Source organism: Sebastes umbrosus, chromosome 15 (assembly GCF_015220745.1).
Source record: "Sebastes umbrosus isolate fSebUmb1 chromosome 15, fSebUmb1.pri, whole genome shotgun sequence".
NCBI classification, from domain to species: domain Eukaryota; kingdom Metazoa; phylum Chordata; class Actinopteri; order Perciformes; family Sebastidae; genus Sebastes; species Sebastes umbrosus.
The window spans coordinates 15,152,288-15,176,881 of NC_051283.1; the positions used below are offsets into that span (position 1 = coordinate 15,152,288).

Sequence of the window (24,594 nt, forward strand, 5' to 3'; positions counted from 1 at the left end):
CTAATTCCTTCTTTTCAACCAAAATTACACTGCAACCGGAAATAAACTAGTTGTGACATCACAAAATTACAGAAATCCTGAGAGCTTGTTTCAAACACACAGTTTCTGAATACAGGCTGTGTGTATTTCTCCATGGATTGAGCGTTTTGACGCTTTCACAGTGTTTATATAGCACTGAAACCTGTTTTTATAATAAAAACAAAAATAAAAAAAGACATGAAAATCTCACTTTTTTACAATATGGGACCTTTAAATTATAGTAATTCACAACCACTAATTCCTTCTCTTCAACCAACCCACACTTCCTCCACCACATCCTCCAGTTCCAGGGAAATCTCAAGGCCTATGGGAAGGAGGTTCGGTCAGAGCGTCATCAACGCGTCATATTATAAGGGGGTATGACACATGCGCAGTAAAATCTGGCCTGCACTCGCCGAAATTTGTACAAGACAGTGAACCAGCTTGTTACTGTGCTTCACACTTCAAGAGTACTAAACTTAGACTCTAACCAGAAATACCAATAATTAACACAATATCTTATGAAATTAGTAAATGCACCTCTTACTTACAGATTGTCTCTACGGATCTGTGCGGTACGAATTGGACAAAATTCTGTAAACAGACAGGAGGGAAGTTGCAAATGTCACATGGTCCACAAATGCTGCAAATGCGCAAAAATCATTCCACGTGTAGAAATAGATGCACAAATGCTGTTTATCACTTTACATGTAAACCTTAAAATACATATTTACAGAGTAAGTTATGTGTATTTACAAATCGCCCTGTATTTTTGTGGATGTGACTTTACACAACAAAAATACAAAAATACGTTTGTGGGTAGTGAAATATTTGTGAATTGTCTTCTGTGGATTACAACTATTATCTACAGATCTGCTGCGGTACCAATCGGACAAAATTCTGTAAACAAACAAGAGGAAAGTGTAAACAAATGCACAGGAAGCGATCTGCAAATGCAAAATAGAAAGTAAGTTATGCGTATTTTGCAAATCGCTCTGTATTTTTGTGAATGTGACTTTACACAACACAAATACAAAAATACACGTTTATGGATAGTGAGATATTTGCATATCATCATACACATTTGTGGAATGTCTTCTGTGGGCTACAACTAATTAAAGTCCAATAAAAACTTCCATAGAGGAAGGGAAAAGACAGACTGAAGCAATGGAAATAAACAAAGCTTTATAAAGAGGCTCAGTTAATAACAGTTCCCACAATTAATACACAGCAGTGTTTTTGGAATGACCTCTAGAAATGTCCAGATGGTTTTCAAAAAGATGTGGGTGGTTAAATGATAACAGACCAATCTTTGCAACACTGCAGCTTCGGCTACACTGCGCATGCGTAATACCCCCGAGACCCATGACTTATCCTTCTTCTATAGGCCTTGGGAAATCTCGACGCTCATTGGTTGGTTTCAACGTCAATCACTCCTCCTCCCCGCCCATCATCAACAACAACACACAGCTTACTGTGGGAAGTTGCCTTGAAGGGCAAACAGCCACAATCAACTAGCCAGGAGATGCAAGGAGACAGCTCGACACAAACAATGATGGGGAACTCAAAACCAGCATCTTTGAGTATGTTAATCTAACGAAGGACGAAGCTTTTAGTAGTCCTGCTACCGTTAGCTGAAGGTCGTCACACTGGACAGCGAGCTGAGGACAGAGAGGACAGCTAGTCCCCATTAATACTCTGACAGTTGGACAGTCTGTGCAGGACAGTGAGTCCCCATTAAGAGACAGTTGGACAGTCTGTGCAGGACAGTGAGTCCCCATTAAGAGACAGTTGGACAGTCTGTGCAGGACAGGAAACATGAAGTTCGCTCAGCTTCTGCTGAAGACTGGCTCCATCGCTGGGATCCCGAGACAAGTGGAGAGGTTTGCTAAGTTCTCACCCTCTCCATTGTCCATGAAGCAATTCATTGACTTTGGTAAGTGTGCATGCTGTTTAACTCTTTCCCCACACTCACGTTAATGTATTGAAACCAGGTCACTGACAGATGGTCAAGCAGGTCTTCTGTTGTGCACATTATTCTGAAATTATAACTGAACTTTGGGGTTTTGATGATCAGTGTGTGGACACAATTGAATCCTGCAATGACCAACAGAAGGAACACAAAATAGCTGATGTGGTTGATCTCTTTACTTTATTTGTACATAGTGTTTGTTAATTTACCTATGCTGTTTTTAGCCATTTTCTCATGTGTTTGTCATACTGTATTGTATCTGTGCTGTTTGTGTCACTTGTGTGGACTGTGCTACTGCCTCTTGGCCAGGTCATCATTGTAAATGAGAATTGGTTCTCAATTGATTTTACCTGGTTAAATAAAGGTCAAATAAAAATAAATAAAATTATTTAGGATCCCCATTGCAGCTGTCAGACTCCTCAACCAGCACTGCTCCCAGTAGACCACTTACACACCAAAACACTGACAATAATCTGATATTTTCAGGTGTAATTTCATTCATTCATTCATTCATTCTCACTGTGCAATATCATTTTCCACATACTGTATATACTGCTCCTATTTTTTATACTTCCTTCTGTTTAAATGGTTCATATTTTGTGTTAGCTGATGCATCTTGTTGTTTTTTTGCACTATCCCCTTTGCTGCTGTACACTGCAGATTTCCCCCACTGCGGGACTAATAAAGGAATATCTTATCTTATTAGTTATTACTGCAGTAACAATCATTCTTCCTGGGGGTCCACATAAAAAAGACAGGACAATACATACAAACATTCTTGACAATCCAAAATATCATAATAAAAACAAGACATATGTCACCTCAAATAATAGATATAGATATAGTAAAATAGGTTTATAGAAGTATATAACACTGCTAAGTTATGCATCTGTGCATTGACATAATGCAACCTCTCATTTTACTGCTACCTCAGCAAAAATAGACATAAAAAAAATGCAGACATTTTCATTATGGTTTTCCATTTCATCTGCACAATATGTTCCTCCTCCTAATAAAAGAGGTTTAGATGATTAGTGTGTGGACACAATTGAATCCTGCAATGACCAACAGAAGCAACACAAAATAACTGATGTGGTTGATCTCTTTACTTTATTTATTTAGGATCCCCATTAGTTATTACTGCAGTAACAATCATTCTTCCTGGGGGTCCACATAAAAAAGACAGGACAATACATACAAACATTCTTGACAATCCAAAATATCACCATAAAAACAAGACAAATATTTCCCATTCATATGTCACCTCAACAGTACACCATTCAGTCAAATGATAGATATAGTAAAATAGGTTTATAGAAGTATATAACACTGCTAAGTTATGCACTTTCATAGACTAAGCTACTGGAGTTACCCTGCACTATATATTCATTTTTAACAGTCTCTTCTGCACTATATTCACTTTTTTTAATAGTCCTGTATCACAGCTGTTACCCTGCACTATATTCAGTTTTAACAGTTTTCTTCATCTCCTTGTATTTTTATATCTGGTATGTTTTTTTGTACTTTGCACTACTAACTTTTTTACTGCCTTTTTACTAACATGTTTTGCACTATGGAACTGTGATGCTGGAAACTTGAATTTCCCTCGGGATCAATAAAGTTACTGTCTATCTATCTATCTATCTATCTATCTATCTATCTATCTATCTATCTATCTATCTATCTGTGCATTGACATTATGCAACCTCTCATTTTACTGCTACCTCAGCAAAAATAGACATAAAAAAAATGCAGACATTTTCATCATGGTTTTCCCATTTCATTTGCACAATATGTTCCTCATCTAATAAAATACTGTGTCCACAAATAATCCTGGACAGATTTCCTCAAAATATTAATTGTTAGGAAGTGTTGCTGTTTAATTTTTTGACAGGATGTGGGTCAAAAGTTGGATGCTTGCTCAGTCGTTTTTTTTTCTCTGTCCTCTCATGTGACTGCAGGCTCTGCCAATGCGTGTGAGAAGACCTCCTTTGTGTTCCTGCGGCAGGAGCTTCCTGTCAGACTGGCCAACATCATGAAGGAAATTGATTTCCTACCTGATAAGCTCCTCAGCACTCCATCCCTAAAGCTCCTCATCAGCTGGTAAGACCTCTAGACTACACCACATATCGTTCTATATAATCTGTTGTAGCAGAATCATTGTTACTAAACAAATGTTCCAACGAGTCTTCCTGCACCTCTCTGCAATATGAAAAGGAACTTTAGGGTGCAGAGAAACTGTAGCGCGAGAGTCCTATTGTTATTTATTTTCAGGTTTCCCAGCTTACACAAGGTCATACAGGGACATGTGTCAGCAGGGGGTGGTGATGTAACGGTACCGTCTGGGTTATTTAAGTCCTCTACTTATTATCTTTCAAAGCATCTAAGAACCATTCATGCAATTTGTCCGCCTTTAGTTTTGGTAAATTCATTTAGTCACAGGCTTACAGCTTTGATCTGATGTAAACATTGCGGTTGTTGTTGTGTGAGGGTTTAATCGAAATCGCAATATGGCCTTTTGCAATTTTCAAATTGCAGGATGAGGATGAAATCGCAATATTTCTTAAAGGTGAAATGTGTGTCTAAATACAATTTTAAATTAAATATTGTCGTGCTGCTGAGATGTCCTGGCCTACACATCATATTCTACAGACTTAAGAAAACATCTTTGTTTGGTACAGATCCCTGCAAAAATCACACCATAATCATTTTAATATGTTTGTCAATGAAAATGAGAATAATGTAAAAATGTTACAATTGTCATACCCTCTAATATCGCAAATCATATCACAGTTGTAATATCAGTCAGAAATAATCGCAATTAGATCTTTTTTAAAATAGTGGAGCCCATATCAAATTGCCCCCTTCCTCACCCTGCTGTTGTCTGTGCACTTGCTGGTTAGATGCCATTGATCTGGGAGCATACTGTATTTGAATTAGATCAGCTAATGTACTGGCTGTTGTCATGTTGGTGTGTTATTCTTATGTAATATACCATGGTATATTATGTATACGCTAGGGGTGTAACGATACACCGATGTGGATCAATATATCTATTCAATGATCAGCGATCCAATGTCATCGACGCAAAGTGAAACCATCGATACATATCGTCATCTTTAAGATACAGCTTTATTTTGAAATTCTTAACTGATAAAAGACATTTGCACTTAAACATGAGAAAAGTGGCACTTTATAGTGAACAACATGAGGTCTATTTTTATTCTTTTCATTAAAAAGAATAGATATTTTTTTTAATTTAAATGTCTGGTAAAAGCCCAGTAATAAAATTGTGAAATCAGTTTAGTTGCTTTTTCTGAGTTGTGTTATATGAAATATTATATTATCTCATATCGATCGCAGGCCTCTGAATTGAATCAAATCAAAATTGTATCATGGCAGACTTTGTGATATCAGTAAATACTGAAACGTTTTCCAAAGAATCAATATAATTTCATATCGTGGTGAAACTCATTATTTACACCCCTAGTATACGCTCCAATTTCATGTTGTACCATAAAGATGCAGCGTCGATAATATGCATATACTACACGGTGCATGGCCACATTTGTTTGTGGTCACTTAACAACCGTCACACAGTTAAAGCTATACCAGCATGTGTGAATCTGTTTGCACACTCCCATTTCAATGTACACAGTGTAAAGTCTGTAAACAGTGAGGGTGCAGCCAAGTACGGGTGTGTATGTGTAGGAGAATTATATCTGTTGCAGCTGTTAGAAGGAAAGCTGTAATGATTTTCACTTGGAGTTTGTTTTTCCACCACAACTGCTACTTCCAGATGTTAAAAACACAGTATTCTGCTGCAGGCTTTACCCTAGTATGATGGTTATGTGTGGTGCACATGTTACAACATGTCAACAATTACCCCACCCCCACTCTTCTTCAGAAGACCCACAGTAGAGTCTATATTTGGCCATGTATCTCCTGCAATGTGGCTTCCTTTTCTCCTCACTGCTGCAGAGCTCTTTGGATTGCCAGCAAAAAAGAGTTGATCTGACACTTGTTAATGTTGACGAAGGGAGAGAGAGGTCACGCGTCGATGTTTCCTGGCAAGCTTGTGAAAATCGCAAGTCGCAAAATAGTCTATTTCAAGATGTGCATCTGTTCGCATGACGGGACATAATCCAAAATTTGAGAGCTGAAGGTCAGTCGAGGGACAAACTGAGCACATAGCGAGCCGCACTGCCGTTCACCTTTCACCCAGTTCCTCTACTGAGTGTGAGAGAGTGTGAATCACTCAATGAGCTCAGCTGAACTCCATGTTCATGCGCTCCCCTACAGATAAAGTCTGTGATAAAACAAGAAATGACTATCTAAAGAGAAGACAGTGTTATTCTAATCATGTTGACAGGCTTTATGCCTAATTACACAGTTTGTTTAAAGGATTAAGCGTGTCAAGTTTAACAAGAGATCACTGTTTGCCGGTTAGTTTTTAATGCTTTCACATAAATGTAATCACCAGATAATGGTTTATTTTCATCATATTGGAGCTTTTTGTCATTCTGATATAGAGTGCTCCAGGGATGACATATTTTTGTAGACCAAACAGGAAGTTATAACGCACTGGTTCCCTCGACAAAAAGCCAATGGGATTTTTTCCATTGGGTTTTGGATTATTGCAGAAAATAAGCTCTGTGGCAAACACACGTTTATGATACTTACACGTTTAGTTCTGTAAGATAATCTTCACAAATGAACACCACTGCTATGATTTTCGAAGTGTGAATGCACTTGCCAGAAGTAAAAAGCTAACGTTAGGCTGTAAACGAACTACACCACGGTCGCATGAGCGTGCGTATACACATCGAGGCTGTAAAGGCGGACGAGTCGGCGTGATGACGTTTAATAGTCTCATTTAGCCACTTGTTAGCAACCGGCTTTTTTAAGACACTTAAAGGCTTCAAAATTCACAAGTGGGGTATTTACTGACATATTTTATTTTGTAGAAGAAAACGTTAAAGTCTGTGTTAACCACAGACCTTATTTTAGGCATCTAACTAAAAAACCCATTCAAAAGACCCATTGACTTCCAGACGAGGGAACCAGAAGTGTTAAAATGCTTGGTTGGTTTTAAGACTCATTCCTGTAGCTCTCTTTACAGTACATTAACAAGAGTTGAGTGTCTTTTCTTTATAAATGTATCCTTCTGTGTCCACCAGGTATTCACAAAGTTTGTTGGAGATTGTAGATTTTTTAGAAAATAATCCAGATGACAAGGACGTCCTGACAAAGTAAGTCATTTCCATTTAAAGTACATATGTATTATCTGTGTAAACATTATAATGTCAACAATTTGGTTGTTCTTACTGTTGTTACCAATCCAGTTTGTTAATTCTTCAGTAAATAAAATACACGATACTGAAGATGGCCTGAGGGCCAAAACATCATCAGAATAAAAGAAATGCATGCAGAGTGTTAACTGCCTATTTTCAACATCATAAGGCAAAGTTCAGAGTGTGATCAGTCTCATGTTCTTGTACCTTGTTGTACAGCTGATTGAACATTAATTATGACTCTGTTAAGTTAATGCTCAGTTCAGTAAAAGCAATAATTCTTTTAATTTGGAGCAGTTAATCTTGTTTACTCAGCACATAATTCAATATTTGCTACTTTGGTGTCTGTTAGAACTGGTTTTTACTGCTTTTTGAATTGGATTTCTTCAAATTTATGATTACGATATTCATAATTAGCACTGCTACAGCCACCATTAGACACTCTGCAAACAGTAGGTTTACCTGTTTGACGGGAAGTAGCTCCAGGCTACGGTAAATGTTTGTTAAAAGATTGTCTTGTGGTTGTATTTTTCCACCGAGCTCAGTCCCGTTATTACAACAATGTAGAGCTGCAATGATTAATCGATTAGTTGTCAACTATTAAATTAATCGCCAACTATTTTGATTCAGGGTAAGAGTCATTTTTAAGAAAAAAAAAAAGTCTAAATTCTCTGATTCCAGCTTCTTAAATGTGAATATGTTCTGGTTTCTTTATTCCTCTATGACAGTAAACTGAATATCTTTGAGTTGTGGACAAAACAAGACATTAGACGACGTCGTCTTGGGTTTTGGGAAACACTGATCAACATTTTTCACCATTTTATAGACCAAACAACTAATCAATTAATCAAGAAAATAATCAACAGCTTAATCGACAATGAAAATAGCTTAGTTGCAGCCCTACAAGAATGTGCATGTGTGCCCAATGCCCTGCACACTGATGTGTATATATCCTGTTAAACCCGGTATACTAGTAGTACCCACCCTCACATACTCATACATCGCATCATGTTTTTGCCCTCAGCTTTACACAGACTCTGGTAAACGTCCGTAATCGGCACAATAACGTGGTGCCCACCATGGCCCAGGGCGTGGTGGAGTACAAGGAGGCCTTCGGCGTGGACCCCGTCACCAACCAGAACGTCCAGTACTTCCTGGACCGCTTCTACATGAGCCGCATCTCCACGCGCATGCTCATGAACCAGCACAGTCAGTATAGCACTCTGTGATTGACTGTGAGTTAATCAACACAGTTGCTCACACTCGAAGCTCATGTCATTAAAGAGGACCTATTATGCTTTTGTGCTTTTTCCCCTTTCCTTTAGTGTGTTATATCGTTTTTTGTGCATGTAAAAGGTCTGCAAAGTAACGAAGTCCAAAGTCCACGCCAAAGGGAGAAACACTGTTCCTGAACTGCCTGAAACGCCTCGCTTGAAATCCTGCCTTTTCTTCCGTAACGTGGTGATGTCATAAAGTAACACATTTGCACAGCGGCTAGTTTGGCACGTCGCCAAACAAAGCTAGTTAGAGCGGAGCAGGTGCGGAGCCCAAAGAGTTTGGTTCGGTTTACCAATCACAACAGAGTGGGCCAGCTGACCAATCAGAGCAGGAAAAAACAGACTGAAAATAAACATAATAGGTCCTCTTTAAATGAAACTCCACAAAGTGCTGATAATGTTTGAGAGCTAGCATTTAGAAATGTCACGCAGCACAATTTGTACTTTATTTTTTGTCTGATCTAAATTTTAAGGTAATATACATAGTCAACACCCAGCCTGCCTTTATAGCTTTACAGTAGATTTATTGCACAGAGATACAAGAGTGTATGTGTGACTATGTCAGCAATAAGTGTATTGTTTACATTTCTAACTGCGAAAGAACCCACTCAAAGTTGATATGCCCTTTATATTTGGTTTAATATTCACAAATGTACAGCATCTGTGGACAGTGAATTGTGTCTATTTTGAATCACACACATTCTCATTTTGCCCTTTAGCATTAATCTTTGAAGGCAGTGCGAACCCAGCTCATCCCAAACACATTGGAAGCATTGACCCCAGCTGTGACGTTGTGGAGGTAGTAAAAGGTAATGAATGACACACACACACACACACACACACACACACACACACACACTGGATGTGCCATCTATTTTCCACCACTCTCTATTTGTACAGATTCACGACGGTTTGACCTTTTATTATCTAATATTTTAAGAGTCAACAGACAGAGTGGGGAAGTGAAAGCATGTCGTCATGCCATAGAACCGCCGTTGAATGTTGTGTAAACTGGTTCGCTAAAAGACATAATGTCCTCTTACGCATTGTTCTCCATTTCTCTTGGTGAAAAGTAACCACAGATTTTCTTTTTTGTTTCACTTTCTAGATGCCTATGAGACTTCAAAGATGCTGTGTGAGCAGTATTACCTGACTTCTCCTAATATGGAGATCACAGAAATCAATTGTAAGTCTTACAAAACAACTACAATGCTTCTATTTGCAGATATTTTTTCACACACGCACCTCTACACACAACAAACAGCGATATCCATCAGAGAATAACTAATAACAAGGTTGAATATGAATAATGTTGTGGGATTATTCCTTATTTCATGGCCTATTTTGGGATTTATACATTATTATTACATACTTATGTATAAAAAACGAAACAAAAAAAACCCTGCAAAGCATTTGAATACTGATTTGGAGGTTGATTACCATGGCAACTGTCAAAGCTTTGAAGCATTCGGGTCAGCCCTACTGTATACATTAATTGAATATGTAGTTTAGTAGAATAAACGTGGTAGTTATTGCTACAATATGTTATTTAATTGAATCATACACCAGTAGTATACCAGTCAGAACATGTGCCAGGGCTTTGAGTACAAACTGTACGTACTTGACCAGCATTTTCTTGGCAGATAAGATCTAGATAATATAAATCGAAAGGATGAATGTTTTGCTTAATTTGGCGAGAGTGGCTCTAATCTTTATTCCACCGATGTTGAAAAGGTTTGTCTTGATTCAGGTCAGAGTTTATATGCAGTTTTGTAAAGCACGCAGATGTCCTAGGGTCGTGTCTAGAGGGTAACCCACAAGTTGCGAAACTCTTGCGAGATGGTTGAGGTTAGGCATTGACCTTGAATGGGTACGGTTAGGATAGGTCGTTGGGCAGCGAGTTTTGCGAGAGTTTTAGCACGTTTACTTGTGGGTTACCTTCTAGGCACGAACTTGTCCCAGAGGTCTGCTTCACCCACTGGTTCAGTCAGGATGTCATGGTTATAGATTTGTTAGTTTAACATAGTGTTTTCTTTTTACATAAGATCAATATTATCAATTTTTCCACAGCCAAAAACCCTGACCAGCCCCTCCACATTGTCTATGTGCCGTCCCATCTCTACCATATGCTGTTTGAGCTTTTCAAGGTACAGTACCCAACAAGCCTGAAATTCTGATCCTGATTATTCGTAACCACGTGTCTCTGCTCACTCACTTTGTGATCCACTTTGTGTATTCTCTATCAGAACGCCATGAGAGCTACAGTGGAGACCCACGAGATGAGTCTAACGTTGCCCCCGATCAAAGTGCGAGTCTCACTGGGAACGGAGGACCTCACTATCAAGGTAGACGAGGACACGGAGAGTTAAGATAGACCGTGAATTTTGTACTAAAGGCAGTGCTGTGCAGAGGGAATCAAGGAGAAACCAGTGTTAAGATGACACTGCCATCAACTATACAGTATGCATGTCCATGTGGACCTTGTTAGTATATAAATAACCCTGATGACTTGATTCACAAAGCATGACACCGTTTACATTCTATTCAAATGGCAACTGATGAAGAGTTGAGGAGTTCACTGCTGCCAGAACAATGAGAAGACCCTTGTAAATCTTATTTGTAGATGTCCGATAGAGGAGGCGGAGTCCCTCTGAGGAAGATTGAGCGCCTGTTCAGCTACATGTACTCCACGGCTCCCAGTCCGGTCCACGTGGACAACTCTCGCAACGCACCGCTGGTGAGGCTCAACCTGTCTTCAATTGTTACAAGACTACAAGCTTGGTTTGGCATTTCAAACACGGGTTTTAAACTGGGATTAAAAGTCAACTAGATGGTAAATCTCCCTGTTCTTATCAGAGACTCACACACAGAGACTCAGCTTATTACAAAGAGGAATGCAGTCAGCGACATTGCATTGGATTAAACTGTAACCACGAGAGAAACTGAAGACCTGTTTTACAACGCAAACCCTCCACAGTATCCAGATAGGCTAATCTGTATTGCTACTGTAACCCTGTTCTTTCTCCTTCAGGCTGGTTTTGGCTATGGCCTGCCGATCTCCCGCCTGTATGCCAAGTATTTCCAGGGAGACCTGCAGCTCTACTCTATGGAGGGCTACGGCACCTCAGCTGTCATATACTTGAAGGTGAGGACTGCACTACCTTCACACACTGTCAAAAATAACCTTGAAAGCCAAGTTGGTGTAGAGTTTCACATGGAAATGTACTGTCAACCACACGTACTAGATTGACTGAGTGGTGGCAGATCAACCTGGTCTCACAGGAAGGCGTATAAATAGCACGACATGACACAGACTTTCCACACGTCATGAGGACGCATTTTAGGATATTCGCGTGTCTTTTGTACGCCACGCAATAAAACTGCGGTAACGTCAGCAGCTAGGTTGAGGCAACAAAACCACTCACTTAGGTTTAGGCAACAAAAGCACTTAGTTAGGTTAAGGAAAAATGTCAGGGTTGGGCTTAAATTAAGTATGTAAACTACAGTAACACTACAGTAAAATACATACAGAAACAACGTAACATAAGTACAAAAATAACATCACTAACAAACACGTGATAAACCGTAACTTACAAAACAAAACATCAGCCTCCTGGTTAAAAGTTGTGTTTGTTGGACCCTTCCATCTATAAGCAGCCTTTCTCGCTTTTTATTCTACTTCACTAGATCTGAGTTTAGCATATTTACAAGGATGCGTTTACATTACAGTCAGTACAGACTACATGGTGTACAAATGACACGCCAAACACAAGAAAGGCGTTCTCATTGCACGCCAAATGCCTTGCGCATTATCGTGTCATTCATACGCCTTTTTGTGCGAACTGTAATACAAACAATGCACAACTAATGTGTGTCATCTTGTAAGTTATAACTCGTCACATGTTCCATATCAGGAGACCTTTGCCGTCTCTACTTATGTGTCTGTCTGTGTGATAAGGATGCAGACTAATAAGTTCCCTTCTGTTCTGTATCACAGGCCTTGTCCTCAGAGTCAGTGGAGAGACTTCCTGTTTTCAACAAGTCAGCCTTGCGGCATTACCAGACGAGCATAGAGGCTGACGACTGGTGCATGCCCAGCAAAGATCCAAAGAAACTGGGCAATTCCAAGAGGATTATGTGATGGTGGACGGAAGTAGAGGACACTCTGAAATAGTTTGAATAATAGTATTAAGAATAAAAGGGTCCATGTTGGAAGAAATGGATGAACTTGTACTGTAAGTGGGAGAAGGTACCCTGCTGGACCTGCACTAATGTATGTGGAATGTGGATTCTCACAGAGAGAAACTTAGATGGAAAAAAAAATGCTCATTGTTGGTGTGAGGAACCAGAGAAATGCACCGAAATAACTGAGCTGAACTATTCCTACCAGCCTCCAGGCAATTTAATTTCATTATATTGTACGACGATTACAGGCTGCTAATGGCAATGGAGCAAATCAAGTCTCTTTTCAGAAGTTATAATAACATGGTAACACTTTGAAGTAAGCATGCTGTTTGTGTTTATGTGTCTTTTTCTTTCAAAAATGGATCATTTAACAATCTAGAGACTGGTCTTTGGTTAATTCACTTACTGGGAAAAGTTGTGTTTTTTTTTGCATTAGGTTCAATGTGTTTCAATTCCTTGAATAACCCAGCCAAAACCAGCTGCAGCCGGGTCACGTAAGTTAAACAGAATGGGAACACGTTCAGCATAAACACAAAGGGAGCAAAGTCCGTTCCTCCACTTTTGTTCACGTCGGCATTTCAGTCCTTTTTTTAACGTGCAGCATTGTTTCACACACGCACAACTTTTGCTTTTCATCGCAGCATTTCAGAGGTACTATGAGAAGAATTTGCACAGGTTACGTGTGGTGTAAAATGACATTGACGTAAAAAATCAATTGTTCCACTTTTAGCGTCTTCAATATGAGATGTAAACATGCTTGATGGATGTTGAGTTATGGAGCGCAAAATGTGCCTTTGTGGAGAAATGGAATAGTTAAACACACAGTATTGCAACATATTTGAAGTCAATATGTACGGTTGAACTGTAAATAATTGTATTTTAACTGTAAAACTGCCAAGTTAACTTTCACCTTCACAATAATGATAACTTCCCTCTGTTGAAACTGGTGCGAAGAACTAAAATACACACTTTTTTTTTTTTCAAAAAGTAACCGTGTAGAACTTCACAGCCATTTGATAACATCACCCTAAGTGTTTTGTAATGATGCATGTGTCGTATATTTAGAGGCTGTGAAGGCCTTTGTGAAATGCTAAATGTTGCGAAAAACTGTACTTGTGCTTTCTGGGATGACTGAGTTAATTGTTGCAGACGTACAGTAGGAACGTCACAGACAGATGCTCAGACAATGATATATGCAAGCTGTGTTGATCTAATAGATATTGCATGTATCTAACAATTTCACATATTCCTTGTCTTCATTACATACCAGTCTGTAATTTCTTTGCCAAGTTTGTAGCATTTAGAGAGATGTTGTTGATTTAAAATATGAACTAGGGCTCCACAATTTAGAAAAAAATATATAATTGTGATTATTTTGACTGATATTGCAATTGCGATATGATTAGCGATAATAGAGGGAATAATGATTTGTACATCATTATTCTCATTTTCATTTAAAAACATATTAAAATGATTATGGTGTGATTTTTGTGGGGATCTGTAGAATATGATGTGTAGGCCAGCACATCTATGCAGCACCACAATATTTAATTTAAAATGTTATTTTGACACAAATTTTGGCCTTAACAAATATTGCGCCTTCTGCGATTTGAAAATCGCAGTATATTGTGATTTTGATAACATTTCGATTAATTGTGCAGCCCTAATATGAACTCACTAATTTTAGGTTTTTATGATTTGTGAACTGTCTGCACCAACAGATATTGTTGCATTTTATACTGTATAAAAATCACTGTCAAAGGCCACTTTACTGAAGCTGTGGTTCGCCACTAAATGGACCTATGAATGTAGAAAATAAAAAATCTCACTTCCCAACATGTCATTTCTTTTGCAGCTCATGGTATTCTTTTGAACGTGTGCTTGTATTCGGACCAGAGAGATCTTTATTTGGAAATGAAGCTGTTTAAAGAAAGCCTTATGTCTGCCACTGCTCTCTGCAACAGTTGTTTCCCTCATTGTCCCCCTGACTCCCTCCTCTCTCCCCCACAGCTTGTTTTAGGAAACTTTGCTCTGTTTGTGTGTCGCCATCGCAGACACAGTCCAGTGGCTTTTCGTGGCCTGCTGCCAATAGGGGTCTGAGAACAGGATGTCCTGCTTTGCCTCTTCATTAGTGTGCCTACATGTGGCGCTCTGTATTCTGGTTTTGTGGCTTGTCTCTTTTGGTCTCTATCGGGTCTGTATTCCGGTTCATTCAGGCATTATTGGCACGGCCGCAATACAAACACGGCATTATGCAAGCCCGTTCTCAAAGATAAAAGAATAAAACATAAGATCACTGCAATGTCAGCAAAGTCAAGTTCAGTTAAATGTGAAACCCCCTTCCCGTTATTATAATTTAAGAATACAAATCTCTCTCTCTGCCTGACTTTTACTGGTCTATTTTAAGAGTTCAGGGAGTCGGGTCTGACCCGTTAGTCATCCAGACAATGTTCCCTCCATAGAAGATGTCTGGTACACGTGCAAACCAACAGAGCTCAGCCACACCTGTTTATGTATTTGACCTATGGACTTGCTATAAGGATCGTAATGATTACACCAACAACACACCACGGGTACAAGCAACTGCTGTAACGGTTAACGGTGAGGTCACTGATCAAAGTGGCATTTAATTCCTTTGTATGAAAAAATGAGACTGACCTCCATATACTGGGACTGTTTAAAGAATATGGAAAAATTAAACACACTCAAAGATATTTCCTTAAAGGGCCTGTATGTATTTTTTTAAATAATTTTTATTGCCAATGTACGAACAGGTTTTAACCTTACCTAAAAAATGAGACCTTCCGCAACTTTCTGGGTTTTTTCTCTATCAGTCTCTAGACTGCTTTTAATGTGAAGAATGCGGGACGTTTTTTTCCGGGAAAATCCAACGGATGTGACGTCATGTGCCTTTACTCTCTTAAACTCCGCTAACAGGGCTAACAGTGTGCAACCATAGCTAATGTTCAGTTAGAAATGGAGTCCGCTAACGCCAACAAACAGCCAGCTCCCACCACAACTCAGACTCCAACACAAACTCCACAGAAGCACAAAAAACAAAGTTATATCTAGTGAAGCTCGTCTTGGAAAACAGGAATGTGACCGACGTTGGGGGGGAAACTAGGATCAACCTCCTTCGATTCATGGAGGGACCTTCGTTTTGTAAGCAAGCATGTGAAATATATGTTGATATTGTGGTTTTAGCTGACAATCGCGTTCAGTCTCGTGTGTATCGCCTGACTGTTTTTAACCGATGCATGCACGCGTCTACGTAGTGCGAGCACAAGCGCGAGCAACAGGACGCTGACTGTCGTTGACTTACCGGCCACAGGTGTCACTGTTAACAAGCAATTTCTGATTCTTACATAGAGCCCCTTTAATCATTCTTTGAAATGTTTCCAGAAATGAAACCTATCTTTTGTCTTAATTTCTTAGTGACACATTAAAATGCAAGTTTGCTATCTGTGTCCAATAATGATTAAAGATGAAGAAAAAGCTCCATTTCCTTTCTCCCATCCGAATTCAGCCTACATCTTAATGTTCCCAGCGGCTGCCAGTTCATTGTCTCCTCTTCAACAAAAACACTACACAATAGCTCAGCAGCGCTTCTCTCTCCAGGCGGCAGCCTCAGTCTCCTGAGTGCTTCCCTCTATTGTACACTGGCATTATCTCCCCATGTCGAATTAGACTTAAAACCTGGATAAAATAGACAGAGATGCTCACTACCATTACAGCGTGCTGTTGTGACTACGGATGATTGGTCCAGGTCACAATTAAAGGTCTACCTGAGACCTTTCAAAGTGGTTTTCCTTTAGGTGAGAATCTAGAAGTTGGGTTTGGAAAGCAGTTCAAAGATAATATCTGGTGTTGAGTTAAGGTGGACATTCTTACAAAACACGACAAGGATATTAAAGGTGCAGTGTGTAAGATTTGGCAGCATCTAGTGGTGTTGTTTTCGAGTACACATCCGCTCACTCCTCTCTTTCAAAGACTGCAAAACAGTAGTAATACCGTTCAGGTATTAAAGGCCATTCTTACCATAATAACACTACTTTAGGAGCAACGGAAGTCAGATGGTGGCTTGCGGTACCACAGTTTTGCACTATGCGGCTCACGTTATCGCAGTTTCCCAAGCACGTCGGGCCTTCAGGTAACGATAAAACATGAAAGGCTCTCTCTAAAGCCAGTGTTTGGATTGTCCGTTCTGGGCTTCTGTAGAAACATGGCGGAGCAACATTGCGGACTCCATGAAGACGACCTGCACCCTATGTAGATACGAAGGGCTCATTCTAAGCTAACGAAAACACAACGATTCTTAGTTTCAGGTAATTATACACTAATGAAAACATAGTTATGAATATTATATTCCATTTCTGCTAATAGAACCCCTGAAATGTTACACACTGCTCCTTTAAGTTACAATCCCTGCCTTTGCAGAGTGGCCTCTGTTTTGAGGGAGTTGAGAGGATTTTTTTATTTATTCCTGGCTAGCAAAAATTTGGTCCATGTACAAGGCTTCATGTGCAATCCACTGGAAAAACAAGCACTTATCGTGGAGGGCTTTGTCAAGTGTTTGTTCTGCAAATAGAGGGGTATCACGAGAACATGTGCTTGAGAGTGAGCATTACGGCAGGTTGCCAGGATCCTCTGAAGTATGAGGCAGCACTGTGATAGACAAATTGTATTTACTGACACTCATGTCACTTTAAAAGTAGGCCTCTGCAGAAGGGGAAAGATATAGATCATACAAAGACTACAGAAAGAGAGGTTGTGGGGATGGGACGGTGGTTCCATGTGACCTTGTCAATCACCATCAAATTAATTATTATTATAATTATACCCAGTAAATTGCTATTTTCTCACCTGTCACTCAAACATCTGTCAATCGATTCAATTTGTAATTAGTTGGATGGCATCATCTCTCATGTCCAGCCTCAAACCGCCTTCATAAATCAGTTTTATTTTTTTAAGTCACGTCATTTGAGTTCCACTCCACCATAGATTACGTTTATTCTGTCCCAAAGAGGGATTTCTTATGTTCCAGACAAAAGCCTCTGGGAATGATATGCAAAAAATACAAAAGACACACCTGTTAGTACCAGCTCCAACTAGCAGCATTTTCACTTCCCATAGCCTGCAGACAGGAAGTGACTGTTTATATAAAAACCGTCAGGTGACAGGCTTCATCAGTACAGTATCCCCTCTGGTTCCAGGAGTAGATATTTCTTCATGGGAGGTGGCAGAGGCAGCTGTGCTACACCTCTGTGGCAGAACCCACCCAGACTGGCTCTGACTGCACATCTGGTCAGGTGGAGCAGGCTGCGAGGAGTGTTGGCGCAAACGGCGAACAAAGAGTCGTAGAAGTCTTTGTGTCGCTGAGGAAGAAAAGCAGTGTTATCACATCTATCCCAGGTTGTAAATCATTAATAAGCCCCTATCTTTCTAATTTCTAATTAAGTGTTAAGCTGTAAAATGAGAAAGTTTGCTCCGGCTGGTGGGCGGTGCTTGGTATTTCCTCAACTGATCTCAACATGGCTGCCAGGTCCCCAAACGTTCTAATTTTACAGCTAAACAGTACACTACAAGACATTTCTGAAAACATTTGAGGCGAGAAATATGAATTACAGTAACAGAATATTGATTAATATTTGATCAGCGCTCTGATTGGTTGTTTTTCTCCGGTCTGTGAAATCTTGCAGATGCCATTAGGAGCACCGGAGGACACCGGAGGACACAGAGGCACATGATTTCTTTCAGATTACCTGTCTCATGCACTACTGTCAGGATATAGTGACCGTTTTATAAAAAAATAACTTTTTTTAAATCCTATTTGCTCCAATTCTACCCACTGCAGCTTTAAGTACAGTAATTATCATACACTTTAGGACTTTCACTCAAGTAATATTCTAACAGGTGATTTTAACTTCTAGTAAAGTCATTTTCTAGTTAGATATAAGTACTTTTACTCAAACGTGGCTTTCAGGTATTTCATCCACCGCTGGGTTTACACTGAAAACACACTTCATACTATCCATGTACAGTAGATCCTTTACCTTGTAGCAGTCATCAGGAATGGCATCTCTCCACTTGTTTGTGGGCTTTAAGCGTTCGTAAGAGTTGACCATGATTTCTACTGCATCGGGGTAGTCGTAGCAGGTCTGCAACACCTGCATAAAAACAACACAGCATTTCCTTATACAGCACAAGAAACGTGCAAGAACTTTTTGTTCATCTAATAACATCAGTCCACATCTGTGTACCTTGTGGAACTGGGGTGGGTAGATCCGTGCTGCGTTGTGGTTGAGCAGCAGCTGATAGCAGAGCTCAGGTATGGCCATGGGCCTGACACCAGTCACTTTGAGGACATACTGAATAGGGGCACAGCCGTTGATGTCCATGGATCGCGTGTCTGCTCCGGCCTCCAGCAGCATCTGCATCAGGACGTGATCGCAGTTCCAGGCCGCCTTGTGAAGAGCCGTTTTATTGTCCACTTCTCGGAGGTTGGGGTCTTGAAGAGAGGGGGGATGTTGTAGAAAACAAAACATGAAGCTTCCATGGATGACACACAATGACAATATAAGTCCAAAAAAAAAAAAACCTCACCTGCCTGGTGGTCCAGCAAGAGACGACAGACAAGATGGTGATCTTGGCTGTAGAGTTGCTCTTTAGAGTCGAAAGACCAGAAGCACGCAGTCATCAGGGGAGTCTCCTGGAGAGAGTTGACCGCATCCACAGACGCTCCGTTGGTCAAGTAGAGCGCCACCAGCTCTGGGACGCCGAATCTGGCTGCTGTGTGTAAAGGTGTGTCCTCCTCATTGTTGTAGCCAGGCGTGTTGACTTTTGCACCTCCATGGAGAAAAAGCGACGGTTATTTTGTAGTTTTGGATGTATTTGCACTTTCATCTACTCATATATCCATCTACCCATGCATCCTTCCCCTCCTGACCTTTGAGGATGAGCTGCTTGGCACAGTCCACCGACTCCCTGGTGATGCAGTAGTGCAGCGGTGTATGTCCGCTCAGCGACAGGCTGTTCACTTTGGCCCTGTGAGCCAAAAGCAAGGCGACACAGTCGGCGTTGGAGATCTCGCAGGCCACGTGCAGCGGCGTCTTCCCGTTGGGCATCCGGTTGATGGCTGCACCTTCCTGAAGGAGCACCAGTGCTGTCTCCAGGGCGTTGTACATCACGCATACATGAATACCCATCGCCCAGGACTTCTCCAGTTTGTAGCCTGGGAGCCAGTAACCTGTAGCAAATAAGACAAACGTGTAAACCTACTTTCTCAATCAGGACCCCAGTGAGTGACGGGGTCCTACATGTACAAGAAGAACATAATACTTTCTGTCAAATTTAGAACTGGTACTGTATGGTTATTTCATATGAAACAAAACATTCATTTTGGACCTGCCAACATTTTTTCATAATATTTTCAGGAAAAGCCATTCTTTTATTTGGCAGCTTTCTAAAGGCTCTAAGGATTTATTATTATTATTATTTTTTTAAATATTTATTTACATAAAAATGTTATCAATAACACCTTTAATTAAGTTTTTTTTTTTACATAATTAATCATGAACGTTTAAGGTTATAGAGAAATACTCTATAAAGTTATCAGGGGCTTTCAAATTAAAGGTAAAAGGTGCTTGTAGCATTTCAGACTCTTCAGACTTTACATCTCATAATGGATTTGTTCTTATATTGCAGTAGGTTTAATCCCCAGTAGCCTGAGTATGCATGTTATTGTAGTTCACCTAGTGTAGACAGTGTTTCCTGTCATATCCAGCTATCTATCCATGGGGATTTAACACCACCTAGTGGAAAAGCTACAGAATTAATCTTCAATGTTATGAAATTGAGGAGGTGTTTACAATCTATTTTTCTTAAGTAATGCTTTATGAAAACATATGATGTCTCACAATATTGTTTATTCTGGATACTCACATGATAACTCATCTTTCTGGGGCTAAACGTTTGATATAGTATGACAAACATACAGTATATCACCATTGATTTTACTGCTGCTGGTGAAATGTGGATCACTCTCACCATACTGTCTCTCCGTACCTTGTTTGTATGAGGCCAGCACCATGCTGGGGTCATCCACCTCCAGCACAATGTCAATATCTAGTTTCCCGGTGTGCAGAATCTGCACGACCTCCTGGGCATCGTTGGCCTGCAGGGCCTCCAGGAACCGTCGCTTCAGCTGTTTGACAGCCAGTTGTTTGGGGCTCAACTCCTCCATGAGCTTCCTAAAAGAAGAGCCTCGCTCCTCGTATGGCACTGCCACACCAGTTGGATCGGACACTAATGTTCTCCACACAGCAAGGAGGAGATTGGAAATAAATGCACAAATGCTGATAATAAGGGTGTCAATCATACCCACACTGGAGGAAGGCCTCCAGAAGCAGAGCCATCAGATATGAGGAAGGAAGACGGAAATGAAGAGGAGCAACAAGTGACAGGAGGGAGCTGTCAGAGAGAGGAAAATAGCCCTGCGGTGAAATTAGGCTGGATATAAATAGAAAGGGGAGAGGGAGGAACTGGAGAGCTACAGCTGACTCCAGGTCAGCCAATCTGCTGGGATTGCCTGCTGAGAGAAAGGCATCGGGCAGTGGGAAGGTCACATTGTAAAAATAACAGGCCATGTAAACATGGCATGGGGATGGCAAATGTTTCGGAGGGAAATCTGCTTGTTCTCTTCTATTCCATCTTAAAGCTGCAGTGGGTAGAAATGGAGCAAATGTGATTAAAAAAAAAGTTATTTTTATAAAACGGTCACTACATCCTGACAGTAGTGCCCATCTCTGAAATGACCTGTGATTGGTCAAAGTCTCCCATCACGGGCATCATGAGGAGGTGCAAAAGACTCTCTCAGAACACTTGAATTACAATATGCTGGAAGGTTATTATGGATTTTTTGCCCAATGATGCCAAAAAATGTCTGCCTACTGAAGATTTAATATGATGATCAGGTTTATGAATGAAAAAGGAACAATCATTAGCAGTTGTAACATGAATTTTGCACACAGATTTCTATCTCTAGATAGCTATGTAGAGGAAGTCAGAGAAATGGTGGAGAAAAAAAAGGAAGAAAAAGAAGAAACAAAAGCAGACTATGGACAGTGACTGCACATTTTATTCAGTGTGACAGGTAGCTGCCCTTTCAAACTTTTCAGAATGCGAAAAAGAGAGCAAGGTAATGACAAAAAAAGGAGGAAGAGGAGGAGGAGGAGGATAAGCACAGCTTTTTAAAAGAGTGAAAGCATGGTTAGCAGTTGGTGGTGATTTATCTTTTTGCTCTCTACGCACATGAAAGACAAACCCATCTGGACACGACTCAAAACGCCTGCCAGGAGGAGCACCGGGGTCACATCCATACGTTGGTTTCATCATGCCAGGCAAGCACATAGAAAAGATCCGTCAGGCGTGACCTTTAAGCCTCCTCAGCCCCCTCAGACAAACTGCACACACACTGACACGATAGAAAAACAAGGCTTCTTTAGGATTCGTACAGCGTATTGCTCTCAGTGTTTTACTATACATACAAAAAGAGTCAAAAGAGTGCAGTCGGCGGACTGACTTGACAGAGGTTAAAGGTGGGGGGGTATTCACAGAAAGGTTCAAGTGTTACAAAATCTTCCGTAAGAATACATCATGAGCAGTTTATTGGAGTTGCACTGGAGCAGCACTATGGTTGTATTAGAGGGGAAAACCACAAGCACGATGGGGGGGATTATTACTGCGTTTCTCGCTTTGCAAATCTTTCAACAACCATTTGAAACTAAATCACTTTTAATGAACAGGTACGTTTTGGCAATAGGAAGTAATTATACAATTCTGGATAAATCATTGTTAGGTGTTAATACTCTTGTATAAGTTATCATAAACAGTTGCTTCATTAAATACAGAAATAAATAAATAATAACATTAACAGTGATACCTGTATTACTGTGGAGTTGCAGGAGGTATCTATAACTATTCTTCTTGTTGTTATCCTGTTATCAATACAGCAGGCAGGGCCCTTGAGACTAATGGGAATCATAACCAAAGCTGCCTTTCGTTTGGATCACGGTGACACTGGCGTCTCTATAATATTTACTGTAAACCTACGGAATGATTCTCGGGAATGCTAAAGAAGTAACACAGGGATCTCAGTGAGCGTCATAATCCTAAAACAAGAATTGCATAAAATACAAAATAATTTCAAAAGGTATATTTTTTATCTAACAAGTAAATCAAAACTGAACCAGTTTCATAGGAAAATTAAAACTATATTGCATCAATCAGGTGCAATTTCACATCAGTGGTTATCAGGCATGATCATCTTTAAGACAATTTCTGGACTCACTGCGTCTGTCTTTCATCACAGAGACGACTCGTCTATATGGCAGCATTCCTAGATATTATTCTGAATATTCCAAAGTCATTTTTGCAACGTGAGCTTTTGACGTGTAGTTTTTATGAAAAAAAAATGTTTAGCCTACTGTATGTGTTTTTCGACACTCACACAGAAGCGGGTAAAAATTCTACTACTCTAGAATTTCTAAAGGCAGCGGCGGGGTATTACTTTGTTATTGAGAGAGAATATAAAAAGAGGTCAAAAGCAGGTTACAAGCGGTGTCAAAGCAACATTATGCATATAAGCAGGAAGTCTCATTTTAACTTTTTTTTTGTTTGTTTTTGTGGTACAGGTTTCGTTAAGTTACAAATTTCTTGATTACATTGTACCTGAAGTCTCCATTAGAACCAGTTCAATGAGTACAGTATGTCCTTGTCGTCATTCATACTTTAGTGTGGTACATGTGTACTGTAAGGAGCATTGGACAAGCCAGTGCAGAGGTTACATTTACAGTGTTTGCACTTCCAGTGTTCTTGCAAGTATTGAGAGAGTTTGTTTCTCCCAGTTGAAACTTGATTCCCGTTCCAGTTCCTATTGGAAAGTTCCAGTGTTTGCATCCTTCAGTAGTGACAGTAAGCAGCATGGGGACACCCGGTGGTGGGAGATGAGTACTGCCTCATGTGTTCCACCACACAGGCCTGACCTGTATGTGCTTCATCAAAGCAATTTCACTGATATCTATGTATCTGAACAGGATATACATAAGTCTATCAAAATGGCACATTTTTGTATCTGTATTTATCACTGTACATGTACGTGATCGTCATGTCTACGGGTGCTGTGATGGGCGACGCAGACGGCTCTGAGGATGATATGGGGATGAGGATGAGATGAACTTTTCACAGACTGGATATGAATAAATAAACCTAATTTACAGCAATAAACAGTAAAATAAATAGAGTAAAATGGGTGTAAAATGAGGCAAATGAACGGGGCAGGATCCTATCATCCAGCTGCTCATTTTGGTTTAAATTGCTTGGTGAAAAAAGTCACTCAACAGTCTCCGACAGTTGTTGGGTATGTAGCTCCACCACTGAGAACTATTGAACTACTGAGCAGGCGTCCCTCAAGGTTCATCTGTGGGGCCTCCTGACGTTCTGTTCCTCCAGATGCTACTTGGTGTGGTGCTACAGTAAAGCGGGAGGTGATCTAATAATTCACTTCACTCTGCCGCGCTCTCTCTGCGCTCGTCTTTCTGCTGCTGCTCCAGCTCTCTCTTCCGTAGCTTCTCGCGTTGTTTCTCCACTTTCTCGCGGTTCCTCTTGGCCTTCTCCATCAGCACTTTAAGGTCTTTGATCTTTTTCTTGATCAGGGCACGCTCCTGGGAAGAAGTAACTCCGAGGGCCTGAAACAAATAAACGCGTATAAGCATCTTTCTTCCTTTGGTCTAGAACTTTGATTATCTGTCCTAAGATCGGGTTTGTACCAATTTCCTCTGTGATATGACTG

At 40.2% G+C, this 24,594-nt stretch overlaps 3 protein-coding genes across 11 annotated transcripts in view; 1 reads left to right on the forward strand and 2 right to left on the reverse strand.

The window, feature by feature from the left end:
* Nucleotides 1-1,468: 1,468 nt before the first annotated feature.
* Nucleotides 1,469-13,766, forward strand: pdk4 (pyruvate dehydrogenase kinase, isozyme 4). Of its 3 annotated transcripts, none has more exons than XM_037793955.1 (12): nt 1,469-1,783; nt 1,827-1,954; nt 3,952-4,093; nt 7,171-7,242; nt 8,309-8,493; nt 9,281-9,370; nt 9,670-9,747; nt 10,632-10,708; nt 10,808-10,906; nt 11,185-11,298; nt 11,593-11,706; nt 12,559-13,766. In XM_037793955.1, exons 2-12 carry the CDS (start codon nt 1,837-1,839, stop codon nt 12,700-12,702), a joined length of 1,233 nt encoding a protein of 410 aa, XP_037649883.1. In that variant the 5' UTR covers nt 1,469-1,783; nt 1,827-1,836; the 3' UTR covers nt 12,703-13,766. The 3 variants fall into 3 exon arrangements, 2 of the variants coding, with proteins under 2 accessions (XP_037649883.1, XP_037649882.1); XM_037793954.1 differs by having other exon boundaries at nt 1,469-1,722; nt 1,767-1,954; XR_005210155.1 differs by lacking the exons at nt 10,632-10,708; nt 10,808-10,906; nt 11,185-11,298; nt 11,593-11,706; nt 12,559-13,766 and having other exon boundaries at nt 1,469-1,722; nt 1,767-1,954; nt 8,309-8,519; nt 9,670-9,721.
* Nucleotides 13,767-17,737: 3,971 nt separating this feature from the next.
* asb4 (ankyrin repeat and SOCS box containing 4) lies at nt 17,738-21,491 on the reverse strand. Its single transcript, XM_037793953.1, has 6 exons — nt 20,811-21,491; nt 19,693-19,992; nt 19,350-19,592; nt 19,007-19,254; nt 18,800-18,913; nt 17,738-18,121 (listed from the first exon to the last, which is right to left on the reverse strand). The coding sequence occupies exons 1-6, from the start codon at nt 21,121-21,123 to the stop codon at nt 17,933-17,935; spliced, it is 1,407 nt and encodes a 468-aa protein (XP_037649881.1). The 5' UTR covers nt 21,124-21,491; the 3' UTR covers nt 17,738-17,932.
* Nucleotides 21,492-21,864: 373 nt separating this feature from the next.
* Nucleotides 21,865-24,594, reverse strand: part of ppp1r9a (protein phosphatase 1, regulatory subunit 9A) — a 68,832-nt gene continuing 66,102 nt past the window's right edge. For all 7 annotated transcript variants that reach the window (XM_037795926.1, XM_037795928.1, XM_037795929.1 and 4 more), the window contains one exon: nt 21,865-24,490. In XM_037795926.1, the coding sequence (XP_037651854.1) occupies nt 24,308-24,490 (183 nt within the window). In that variant the 3' untranslated portion in view covers nt 21,865-24,307. The remainder of the gene's footprint in view (nt 24,491-24,594) is intronic.